At 53.0% G+C, this 13,146-nt stretch overlaps 1 protein-coding gene across 1 annotated transcript in view; it reads right to left on the reverse strand.

Moving 5' to 3' along the window:
* The window catches only part of LOC125112441 (uncharacterized), a 66,590-nt gene that overhangs the window by 47,486 nt on the left and 5,958 nt on the right, over window positions 1-13,146 (reverse strand). Inside the window, exon 3 of the mRNA XM_047754625.1 lies at window positions 496-638. Within this exon, the coding sequence (XP_047610581.1) occupies window positions 496-638 (143 nt within the window). The remainder of the gene's footprint in view (window positions 1-495; window positions 639-13,146) is intronic.

Here is a 13,146-nt window from a genome sequence, read left to right on the forward strand (position 1 = left end):
ATGGGCCCAAAGATACATTTCTATTTGGTGCTTAGCCGAGATTTTACACAAGGGACTAAAATGTGACATTATTTGAGCCCAATCCATCCAGACGAATGAGCCCTCCGCACTTTACAGCCTTGCTCTCCATCATAGGCTATTATCGGCGACCCACAAGTGGTCCCCTTCCAAGAGCTGGGGGCTCAGCCACATAACTAGGGCATAACGGCCTCCCATCCTGCAAGCAGCCCTGCAGGTCTGTGCAGACCGCCGAGCCAGACAGCTCCAAAGAGCTCCGGGCAATTAAGGATTTGCAGCCTGGAAAGGTCCCAGCCCAGACCATTGTACCCAGTGCTCTCAGACGGGTCTCCCGGTGGTCACCGACTCAGCCTTGGTCCTCCAGCGGGGACAGGGACAGGCTTGCTCCCGGTCAGTGGCCATTCAGCAGTGACAGAAGAAGAGCAGATGGAGAATAAACTCGAATAAATATTCATAAGGAGAAAATCAATTACTCACCTTATGTGCCACCTGGCCCTGCCAGCCCGACTTAGCTCCCGGCCGCGGGAGGCGCGGCGCAAGCGCAAAAGGGGGCTTCCCCTCGAAGGTGTTTGCAGAGTCCGAGGGTTCAATGCCAAACCGGGAATGCTGGCACCCCTGACCTGAAAAGATGGAATATCGTGCGTCGGTGACCTTTAAAACAGGAACCAATGCCACAGCAAGATGACGTGGGTGATGGAACAAGCGAGGCTTTTCCAAGTCAGACTGGCGGGGGCTCGAATCCCAGCCTGGCCCTTAACTCCTGCACCTTCGCTCTGACTGCACTGGACAGGCCACCCGGACGCTGAGCCCCCCTGTTGCCTGACAGTCAGGAGAGACACCCACCTGCATCCGGGGGTGGGGACAGGGCAGAGGGACTGAGTAAGATGACAAATCCGAAGCACCCGGGCATGGCGGAAAGAACACCGTGTCATGGGGAGAGGGGACCAGCCAGTGTCAAAACCATGAAAACGGATGGCCTAGTAACGCAGGAAGACGTGTGATTCCCACAGCCATTTACGACTCCACACAGGGCTTTTTAGGGACCCAAGACGTATTTCAAGGATTATATGCAATGTTTCTTAGGAGTTCCCTGGTGGGCCAGTAGTTAAGGACCCAGCATTGTCACTGCTGTGGCTCTGGTTACTGCTGTGGTGCAGGTTCGCTTCCTGGCCCAGGAACTTCTGCATGCCGCAGGCGCAAAGAAAAGAAATTTTTAAATAAAATAAAAAATAAAATGTTTCTTGACTATTTTTCAGTTGTTATTTTTAAACAACATGGCGCCCCTGCATAGATCCTTTATTTCTGCAACCAGAGCTATGACAGGGACGAGGCCACTAAGGGTTACTCAGCATTAAAAAATGCAGAGAACCTCAAAATCATAAACTGTGCTTTCAATGCTGTTTTACAAAATGGCAGAAATGAATGGAACCAGAAAATCAAGGTCAAGGGCACCGTCCTCCCTTTGCCCAGGGGCCCCTTTCTTTCCTTTTTTTTTTTAGTTTATTTATTTTTTTTTGCTTCTTAGGGCTGCACCCACGCTAGGGTTCGAATGGGAGCTGCCACTGCTGGCCTACACCACAGCCACAGCAACGGAAGATCTGAGCCGCATCCGGGACCTACACCACAGCTCATGGCAACACAGGATCCTCAACCCACTGAGCGAGGCCCAGGATCGAATCCACATCCTCATGGATATTAGTCCGGTTCTTAACCCGCTGAGCCACAACGGGAACTCCTGGAATTCTGCTCTTACATTGAAATTTCTTACCCTCCTCACAGGAGGTTTGACTCAGTGCTGCAAGCTGGCTTTAGCCTTGGACACACCTGTGCTCACCCAAACTGACCCCAACACACATACCCCCACCGATGGCCGTGGCTGCCCCTCAGCTCCCAGGCCCGCCACATTCCCCAAACAGAGATGGGACGCCTGCAAGAGAAAAGGCACAGATGGGACCCTGGCAGGAGCCCCAGTGCCTCTGCCCCCTCCCCAAGCGAAGACGCACACACTCAGCCCAGCATCAGAAGCCCGAAGCAGCTGCATTAGAACCTCAGCCTTTGAACTCAGGAAACCTCAGTCTTAAGGGTAGGAACCAAATGCAGGTTTCCCCTCAAACTTGAAGGTGAGCCGGCCAGAAAGGGTGGGGTAGCCTGGAAGGGGATGGGGAGAGAAGGGGGAGGAAGAGGAAAGCTTGCTTCATTAGACTCTGCTGTTTCAGGTCAAGAGCCCGGCGAGGAGTCCCCTTGCGGCTCAGTGGGTTAAGGACCTGGTATTGTCATGGCTGTGGCTCTGGTTCAGTACCTGGCCCAGGAAACTCTGCATGCCATTGGTCTTACCTCCCCCCCAAAACAAGACCCCAGGCAAGTCTTCTTTCCACAAGTTCACGACCATCCTCCTCCACCAGAGTCCGACTTCCAAGTGCTCTGAGAAAGAGCCCCAGGAGGAAACGGTACCTCCCTCCGTGCTCGGCAGCCCTCTCTTCATCTCACCCTCTGGGCCCACACAGCAGGCCTCAGCCCTCCTGGGACATGTGTCCCCCCCCCCCCCGGCCCCACCCCTCGGTGCCCAGCCTTCCCCTCCCCCACCTTTTGCCTACAGGCCCGTGAGTGCATTGGTCCTGCTCGCCCAGCCATCTCCCAGAAACAGAGGCTCCACGCCTGTCTCTTCCTTTGGCTGGTCCTCAAACATGGCGCCTCCACGCCTTCTCCCCAGGGAATCAGGAGGTGTCACCCTCCTGGCACATCAGGTGGTCACAACCAGGAAACTCATCCAGGCCTCAGTGTCCAGAGCGTCTCTGGGGGTTTCCTTACATACGAATGATCGCTGGCATCACTGGCCACATGACTGAACTCAATCCACAGCCCCTGTGCCTTCCCCAGAAGTCGGGACGTCAGGCTCCAGGCTGACACCACGTGGCTCAAAGCTCCCATCCTTTGATCTCAGGGTTGGTCTTTCCCATGGCCAGCCACCAACCCACAGCTGTCTGGGTGCCCACCATGAGTCACCTCCTTAGCACAAACCCAGGTGTGGCTCCAGGGCCCAGCATGAAGCACAAAGACAAAAGCTCCTTCCTAGGAACCTGGGACAAAGGCCAGACAAATTCTTATACAGCAGACACCCGATCATCAACGCCCACCCGGCCCGACCAACAAGGAAAGAGAGGAAAGCAGACAATTTCCCAAGAAGTGTGGACAGGCCAGCCTGGCAGTGACACACGTGGCCACACCTGATTGCAAGAGAAACTGGCGATTTCAGGCTAGCTGTGATTCTAGAAGAGAAAACAGATTTGTTGAACAGCAGTGCCACTTGGATAAACCTGGCATAATAATATTTGTCTTAGAGGGATAGGCTGACAATAAGAAATGATAGTTTCTCAGACTCACAGACGTGGAGAACAGACTTGCGGTGGCCACGGGGGAGGCGGAAGGAGTGGGATGGACGGGGAGTCTGGGGGTCGTAGATGCAAACTCTTGCATTTGGGGTCGACAAGCAACGAGGTCCTGCCGTACAGCTCAGGGAACTACATCTGGTCTCCTGTGATGGAACTTGGTGGATGTGAGGAGAAAACGAGTGTGTATAGATGTGTGACTGGGTCACTTTGCTATACAGCAGAAATTGACACTTGAATAAAAAACTACACTTGAACAAAAAAAAATTTTTTAATTAGTTTCTTAGCATATTACTTGGTACACGGTAGGCAAAGGACGAGCTTCTAAGCTCCTCCTTCCTCCCTGGTCCATCTTCTCCCTAACCCCTTTCTACCCTTTGTTTCTGCTTTAACATTTCTGAAAGTCTGACTTTCCTCAAACCATTGCCTACTGCGCACACGACCTGGAGAACAGTGACAGGGTCCCCACTGCCTTCAGCGCGAAGACTAAATTCCAGAACCTGGCATGGCCCCCTGCCCCCACCTTCCTGACTCTGCCACCTCTGTGCCCATCGTGGGACAGCACTGCTCTCAGAACACACCACGCACGTCTGCTTCAGGGAGAGTCGGGCTCTCTGGCCCCACCCCAGCCTCACTCATATTCAAGAAGGAACTCGTCTCCCTTTCTCCCCTCGACTGAGAGTCACTCCCGCAGGCTGAGCCGTTCCTCTGCACTTACTGGGCACCTGTGATGCTTCTTCACACTGTTCATCAACTTCCATCTGTTAAGTCTTCCTTCGCATTTCTATCTCAGTCCCTAAGGGCAAGAACCATGGCCATAAGTTCCCTGCTCTTACCCAGGGCAGTTTTTTTGTTTTTGTTTTTGTTTTTTGCCGGTCCCAAGGCATTCAGAAGTTCCCAGGTCAAGGATCATACCCACACCGCAGTGGTGATCCTCGTGACGGCAGTGACAACGCTGGATCCTTAACCCACTGAGCCACCAGGGAACTCCCCAGGGCAGTACTTTTGGCAGAAAAGATACTTAAATAAGCATGTGTTGATTGAGGCATAAACCAACAGTACGACACACTGGGAAGAGTTCAGATCTGAGCTTAAAATACAATCACACCATTTTCAAGCTGCATGATGAGCGGAGACAAGGTCATCTTTGAAGAGATGGCTAAGTCACGGCTAGTTACTACTTCTGGGCAGAGTGGTGGTGAGCAACAAGTGAGATAAATGTATATAATGCACCTAAGACGCAGGGTGCCCTCCCCAATGTCAGTTCCCTGGCCCGGCCACCCTCCCTGAAACTGACAACCTAGAATGACCTGGGAGGGGACAGGCAAGGCTGGAAAACACACTTCACCTTCCAAAGCTTGACGGTCCCGCTCCAGGAGATGAGGTGCTCTTTGACTCTAAGTGGGGGGGGGATAGGAATCGAGGTCTGGGAGATGACCAGATGCCAGCAAGTTCAAGATCAGAGTTATTTCAAGAACCATTTGCATCCCAAAGGTTGGACCTCGGCGGGGAGCTGGAGATGATCCACCAGTTTGTCACATTGGCAGGAAGGGGAATGTCAAGCCCTAAAAAGTCACTGGCCCAGACAGCCCTAGTTTCAGAGCCCAGTGGTGAGGGCACTGGCCTGTCCTGACCACCTGGCCTTCCCCCTGACTGGTGGACGACGGGGACCAGCCCAGGCCAGAGGCTCACAGGCCCCTTCCGTGTTGACAAATGTCTTAAACTGGCCATGAGGACAGCCACCCTGTGGCACCCAATGAGCCCATGCTGTTTATAACATGAGGTACGACTCTGGACAAAAATAAAGCCCTGATCTGCCTGGAGAACAGGTGTGTGTCTGCCTTTCCTTTGAAGCACCATTGATGACCCAACAAGAAGGCGCTGCATAGCCTTTAAGGAGCAGCTTCTAGACACTTTGTAATCTGAGACAAAGGAGCACCTCCACTGCTCCCAGGGAGCTGCTGCATCTCCCACCCTCCTGCTCCATCAGAGGTGAGAGGTAATACCCCCCCCCGCCCCCTGTCTCTATCAGAGGTGAGAGGTAATACCCCCCCGCCCCCTGTCTCTACCATACCCCCCACCCCCACCCAGAACTTGCCAGTGATTCATCTTCGTTTCCTGGGATGAAATGACCTTGCAGGTGCCCTGAACACTAACTGAGGAAGCTGGTGTCCCTAAGGTGCCACCCTGCCCTGCCCCTCCATCCAGGAGCCAGCAGTACCTGGAGGAAAACGGCGGAAGGGCAGAGAGTGGATGGTAAAAGTTTACAAAGCTCGGGAGGGACCAGGGCTGGGCTGACCCAAGCAAAACGAAAGGACTGGTGGGAACGGCGGGGCCCACCTCCATCCGAGGCCCCTCCGCTGGGTGTAACTCCCCCTCTGCCTTCTGGCCGCTGGATCTGCAAACCTCTGGGGTTCTGACTGGTGAGCATTTATTCAGAGATGTTCAGCCCCTCTGGCAAACACCCTGCCCCTTGCATCCATATTTTACAGGTGAGCGCAGAGCACTAAGGCTTCGGTGGAAGGTCATTTCCAAAGTCAAAGGGCTAGCTGGTGCCAGAGCTGGAAAACAGGACTGTTGGGCCTGAAGCCACCCTTTTACCCCTGTACCTCCCTTTCTAAACCCACCTGGGAGGCACTTTGCAGTAGAGTCTACAGAGTGTGGAGAAGAGCGGCGAGAGGATTGTGAACTTGCCTGAGGGCCAGGAAATCCAAATCCCCTTGCAGTGGCGTTAGAGGCCGGAGGGTGGCTGGCGGCGGAGGGGCTGGGGAGTAGTCTGGCCCCATCACCATGACAACATGCAACCCGACTTCCTCTCTTGGTGTGATCGTCACTCTGCTCACCCTCTAACAAGGACCCGGTCGAGGAAAGCCATCCCTATTCTAACTGGTGAAACACTGAGGCTCAGAAACGTGGCGAGGTGCGGGGAAGAGCCAACAGACGATGGGAACTGTCTTTGCAGGACAACTGAGCATTTATGAAACCGTCACGGCAGAAGAACATCCGTGCCAGATCCCGGGCCCATGGCTGGGCCCAGCTGCCTCCCATTCTCTCCTGAGGCCAGGCCTGCTGCGAGGTTTCATTACATTGCGTGTTTTTATCATTTGATATCTGTAGCCTGTAGGCAATAAATGCCCTTCTCCATCAGTTGAAGCAAAAAAATGTACCTGCCATGGATGTATTTGCTTCACTGGGCCGCTGACTTATTTTAAGAACTAAATCTTGCCTGTTACTATATTTTTCACTCTGGGGTGCGTGTGCTCCAGGACCGACAGTGATAACTTACACCCAAGGCAGAGCTTCCTCTCGCGCGAGAACGTAGCGCCACCTAGTGTCCACTTGCTCCACCGCAACCAAAAGAAATAACAGCGGTAACCTTGACAAAGTTTGCGCTCTCAAGAACTTCTTACACGCATTTTTCTCTTCTCACATAACGGAGCTTGCCTGCAGCAGTATATTCGTCTTATTTTTAAGATAAATAAGTTAAGACACGAGGCTCCAGCAAGAAAGCTGAGTAAGTTTTCCACTTGCCAACTTGGGGGGGGGGGGTCATACTTTCCAACTTGGGTGGCTGTCATTTATAAACGATGAGCTCATGAGAGATGAGGGCTCATGCAACGCCCAGGTGCCCAGAACACCACTGCGCAGAAAGGCAGCCCTCCCGCGGGACCTGATGCAATCGTCTTGGCTTTATTTAGCCTTTCGTACCAGCGTCTCTATGCTCTCGGGGCAGGCTTATCCTCACAGCACCCTTAAGGGGTATAGATCTCAGTGTGGGGCGTTGTGCTAACAAAACCAGTATCCATGAGAATGCAGGTTCAATCCCCGCCCTCCCTCCGTGGGTTAAGGATCCAGCTCTCTGCGTGAGCTATGATGTAGGTCGCAGGGGGGAATCTCAGGGTTATTAGTATTTTCTTTTAGGGCCGCACATGCGGCATAGGGCGGTTCCCAGACTAGGGGTCAGATCAGAACTGCAGCTGCCTGCCTACACCCCACCACAGCAACGTGGGATCCTTAACCCACTGAGTGGGCCAGGGATCAAACCCACATCCTTGCAGATACTCGTCGGGTTCGTTACCCCACGAGCCACAATAGGAACTCCATCAGCGTTATTAGATGCAGGTTCCCACAAGAACTCACTTCCTCTGCAGCAGGGAGGGTAGATGTGGGACTGCCCACAGCCCCCTAAACTCAGTGCCTCTTTGCCAGTGCAAGAAACAAATCCATCACCCCAACACCATCCAACAGTTCTGACCTTCAAGCTCCTAATTCTTTTCAGATATCCAGAGTAGGGTCTCTCCATCTTGGTACCACTGGGTTGAATGGGCTGGGGGCGGGGGGAGGAGGGCGTCCTGTACACTAGGAATGGTCAGCAGCGAACCTGGTCTCTACCCACTAGGTGGCAGTAGCGTCCCTCTCCCCATGAAGATGATTGGAATAGCTCCAGGCCCCGCCAAATGTTCCCTGGGGGTCCAAACCCAGCACTGGTTGAGACCCACTCTTCTAGAAGGCAGGTACACAGAAATGTAAAAATAAAAATACTACTAGTGATAACAACTACTGCTCCTGCTACCATTTAAAAGGCACAAATCAGGAGTTCCCGCTGGGGCACAATGAGTTAAGATCTGACTACAGCGGCTCAGGTCACTGCAGAGGTACAGGTGTGACCCTTGGCCAGGGCAGTGGGTTAAAGGATCCCACTTTAACTTCGTAAGTTGTAACTGCGGTTCCCTGTCCCAGGAACATGCACATGCCGTGGGTGCAGCCATACACTAAAATAAAATAGACACGAAAATAAAATAGAATAAAAGGCAAAAATTACATGCTACGAGCCCTGTGAATTTATCTTATGTAATCTTCACAATCAAGAAACCAGTCTGTGTTGACTCTCTAAGGAAACACTTTCATTACAGATAAAATGAGGCTCAGAGATGTTAGGTAACAGGCCAAGGTCACATAGCCAGTAGTGGCAAAGTCACCATTTAAAACCAGGCTCCTGTGACTCCAAAACCTAGCTCTTCACCACCTCCAGATCCTGGGGCCATAGATCACCAACATTTCTGGAACAGTCTTGATTCTTCACAGCCCTTCTAGAATATGCTAGCACTATTCAAATAATACATCCAGATTTTGGTTTAAAGACATAAGCACTGTAGCTCCTCTCTGTAAGAGGATCAATACAGGGAGCTCCCCTCATGGCTCAGTGGTAATGAGCCCGACTAGTATCCATGAGGATGCAGGTTCGACCCCTGGCCTCGGTCATGGGTTAAGGATCCAGCAGACACAGCTTGGACCTGGTGCTGTGGCTGTGACATAGGCTGGCAGCTGCAGCTCCAATTCAGCCCCTAGCCTGGGAACTTCCATATGCCACCAAAGCGGCCCTAAAAAGACTGAATTTAAAAAAAAAAGAAAAAGAAAGAAAAAAAAATCAATCCAAAGTGTTAGGGCAGAGATTTTGCTCCAGGGAAGAGCCTGGGTCTGAGTGCAATGGCCAATAATTGACTGTACGGCCTTTATTTGGGGTCAGGTATTTAAGCTCTCAAAAACAGTTTATTCATCTGCAAGATAAAGAGAATGAGTTAGATGAGGTTTTCAACCCCACCACACACTAAAATCACAGGGGGAGCACACAGAAAGGAGTGCCCGGGCCACAACCTGAACCAATTCATCCAGACTCTCTGGGTCCTGGGAAGTAACATTTTTAAGTCCCCAGGTAGCCCAATGCGCAGCCAGAACTGAGGCTCATGGCACTAAGACCCCCCCCCCCGCCCCCCGTTCTGTGTTTCTATCGTCAGACCCAACTCCCCGTAGACTTGGAGGTCGTCTTTCCTCCCTCCCACGACACACAAAGTTGTTTCGGGAGCAGTTACTTTCTCTCTCTCCCACGACCATCCCAAAAGTCTTGAATGATTTCCTGGGACCCCCCCCGCCCCCGACATGTCAACCACCGTCCAGTCCCTGGACTAACCATTTCCAGCATCTCTGTCTACCAACCCAAAGTCTGGAAACCCCACCACTGTCAATGGCAGCAGGAGGTTGGAAACATCTAGAAAAAGCTGCAAAGAGCAGGCAACATGACAGAAGACTATCCCTTTACTGGCCTCACTGAGTGTTTGCCCCACCTGCCTTTAATATGATTAATTCTGATCCACGGTCTTTTAGAAAGTGAGGGAATCGCCTCTTTTTTTTCTTTTTTTTTTTTTTGTCTTTTTGCCTTTTCTAGGGCCACTCCAGCAGCATATGGAAGTGTCCGGGCTAGGGGTCCAATCAGAGCTATAGCTGCCGGCCTACACCAGAGCCACAGCCACGCGGGATCCGAGCCTCGTCTACAACCTACACCACAGCTCTCAGCAACGCTGGATCCTTAACCCACTGAGCAAGGCCAGGGATTGAACCAGCAACCTCATGGTTCCTAGTCAGATTCGTTAACCACTGAGCCACAACAGGAACTCCGGGAATCTCTTCTTTCTGAACATGACTCACTGACTCCTATTTCAGCCCAAAGGCAAGCGATAATGTCTCACTAGCAGGTGCCCGACAGGTGTTCTGGCTGCAGAAATGGGACTTTAGGCCCAAGGAACCCCACCTCCCCTGCCTCCTGTCCCCTGCATGTCTGTGAGCAAAGCCCCTACAATCGGTGCAAACGAGTGATAACAGTAATACCCATCGAGGAAGCACTCTCGGGACGCGAGGCTCTGGGTGAAGGATTCACATGCCCTGTTTCACCTCTTCTTCCCAAGTACCCGCAGGAGCAGGCACGACGGTTGTCAGTATCGTCATCACCACTGTTCTCACTTTACAAGTGAGGAAACCCAGCTGTCTGCCCTCACTGGTCCTCAGCCTTGATCCCACGATTCCACCAACTACCTGAGTAACAGCAGTTTCCCGCTGGCCCACAGCTCTGCAAGGACAAGGTCACATCCGTTCAGTTCACCAGATGGGCAGGGGAAGAGCCAGAATTCAGACGCGGGCAGGTGGGCCCTCCCTGCCTGTTAAGTCTGTAAAGAGGCTGAGAGACTGGGGCCTGGGAGGTGGACGGGCTGAGGACCGGGTGGGCCACGATGGACATGAACAGAGTATGGACGGAGGAGAGATGGCCAGTGGGGTCAAGGTCCCAAGGTTTTCTCCAGGTGGAGGCCAGGGAGGGAAAGAGTCCAGCTCGCACTGCTCAACACACGACAGGCCAATAGCGAGATGGTCCCTGGGGCAAGGACTAGCAACTTTAGTTGGAAAGCCAGCAGACCCAGAAGAAGGTGGACTAGTGTCCCAAAGAACCATCTTCCTCAGCTTAGAATTCAGACTCATTTTATCGTAAAAGAGGAGGGGGTTCAGTCCTGGTTCTGGCCAGACTCTGGAGGTGCTGTGTTCACATTCCCCTTCCTGCAGCCATTCTCAGGTGGGTCTGGTCCCCAAGGTATTTTAGCTTAGTGCTCAGTATCTGGGAGGCAGGGTTCCCAGAGATGGGCCATCGCATATAATGTAAGTTTGTAAGCTCATTCCTTTAGTGATTAACTTGTAAGAGAATACAAAGTTTCTTCCCAATTACAGAGCAAGGAAAGACATCTCTCTGGAGTGGAAGGAGGGTTTTTTAATGTCACTTTATTTTGTTCTGTTTTGTTTTCCTGTACATTCCAGGAGAGGGACTTGAGCATGTTAAACGCTGATGGGAAGTATCCAGTGGAAAGTGAGAGGCTGAATGTTCAAGGGATAAAGGGCAGAGTGGGTATCCTGCTGTCTCTGGGGTGAGGTGTGGCCCCTCTGCCAAGTCGGAAGGGCAGCGAGCCAGACGTGTGGAACCTGACAAGGACATAAGGCTAAGCCTGAGCGGGCATCTTTTCGCCAGAATTACCTTCTGTCCTCACAAACATCCTGGGAGGTACAGATGCTATAGCCCCTCAGCACAAGTGAAAAGAAGGAATCTTTGGAAGTTAAGTAACTTCAGGGCAGCCAGCAAAGGGCAGAGCTGGAATGGGCACTGGGTTCCTCTGACACAGAAGCCCACATTGGTCCACAGTGCAGGCTGGTACTCCCTGCAGTTCAGCAAGGGCCAGGTGTTGCCAGATTGGAACTGAGTCGACCAGACCCCAAAGTCTTGCCACTGCCCTGCTCTCACCCCGCATTTTGAGGTGGAAATGATCAGCCCTCACCTCCCCCGGGGTGAACTAGTCTTTGTTGACCAGGCTCAGAGGAGCCACCACCAAATGACACCCTGTCTGAGCAGCGAATTGGCTCAGCAAGCCAGCTTCTCACAGCGGTGGGACTAGGGGTGCCTTTTCTCCATCCTCTTTAGTCTTCACCCCCGCCCCTCCTAAACACCAGCAGCTCCAGTCCTACCTCTATAACTGACCGTGACCCTGACCCCATCCCTGCATGGCTCCAGACGCAGAATCAAAGCCCTCCCACAATCCCATCCAAATGTCCAGCAAACTGAATAAATTCCTATCTGGGATGAGTTCCTTTGTGGGGCAGCAGGTTAAGGCTCTGACCTTGTCAATGCAGGGGCTCTGGTGGCCACTGTGGCATGGGTTCGAGCCCTAGCCCCAGAATGTCCACGTGCAGCAGAGGCAGCTAGGGGAAAAAAAAATCCTGAGAAAAGGCTATTTGGTGTGAGATGGGATCAAAATCCAGGAGGTGAATTTTGTTACAATGATTTTACGAAGTGGGTGCATATATGTGGTTGGGCCCTGTATGGCAGGTCGACCCAAGCGTGGGACCCATCTGGCCTGTTAAATGCAATCAGAAACCAGGCTTCAAAATTCCCTGCGCAGACAAGACCAGTTTAGTTGTACCAGCAAAGCCATTTAGCTTCTTTTGCAAGACAAGTGAGGTTAATTTGACCTGGATCACTTCCTCCCTATGCTGCTAAAAATCAGAAGCAAAACTTAAATTGCTCCCCCAGATTGATACGAGGTAACCACGAAACCAATTCCCTTTCATTTAAGAAAATTCTCAGGTTGTACCAACCGCCATGAACACTGCAGAGTCCCCGCCTCTGCACTACATAAGCCGCGCGCCGGGGGTGGTGGGGGGGTGCTCCCAGTTTGCAAACCGCCTTTTTTGGTGTGCGCACAGTGAGCTCTTACTGTTTACTACTTCAGCAAGTCGTTGCTTTTACAGCTGTCCTTTTCCGACCGCGCGACAGTCCTCAGATGCGCGGGCGCGGGGAGAAGAGTGGTGTGTTCTGCGGATGCCACTGCCCTTCTCGCCAAGGAGGGGGCAAGGGAGGAGCGAGGGATCCTGACCCCAGCGTCCCAGGTTCTGGCCCCCGAGCCCCTCCAGTGTCCTGAGTTCCCTCCGCCCGAGCGGGGGTGCGGGTCGGGTGGGTCCAGACACCTGCGTCAGGCAGCCGGCTTCGCTGGTCGCCGAGCCGGGTGGTCCCCCCTTCTGCGTAGCACTACAGGGAAACCTGGAGGGAAGGGACTTTATCTGTCCTGTTCCTTTGGGGCCTCCCGTCCCTAGACGCGCGTACGCTCTGTGTTTCCCGAAGGAGGCGGGGGGCCGCAGTCCCTAACTGCTGTCCCTTCTGCCTGTGAATCTGGGTTGGGTTTGCAAAGCAACGGGGAAGCGCGCCCTCGGCTTCCCGCCCCCTCCCCTCCCTCGGCTCTGCCAGGTCGCTTCCCACCCCTCATCCCCAGCTCAGGTGTGGGTGAGTGCAGGGAGGGACCAACCCCAGGGCGCACCTTCCAACTTCCTCCGCCCACGTCCTAACTCCCGGGTCCCCAGTAATGACCCCTCCTCTCCT

Source organism: Phacochoerus africanus, chromosome 12 (assembly GCF_016906955.1).
Source record: "Phacochoerus africanus isolate WHEZ1 chromosome 12, ROS_Pafr_v1, whole genome shotgun sequence".
Lineage (NCBI taxonomy): Eukaryota > Metazoa > Chordata > Mammalia > Artiodactyla > Suidae > Phacochoerus > Phacochoerus africanus.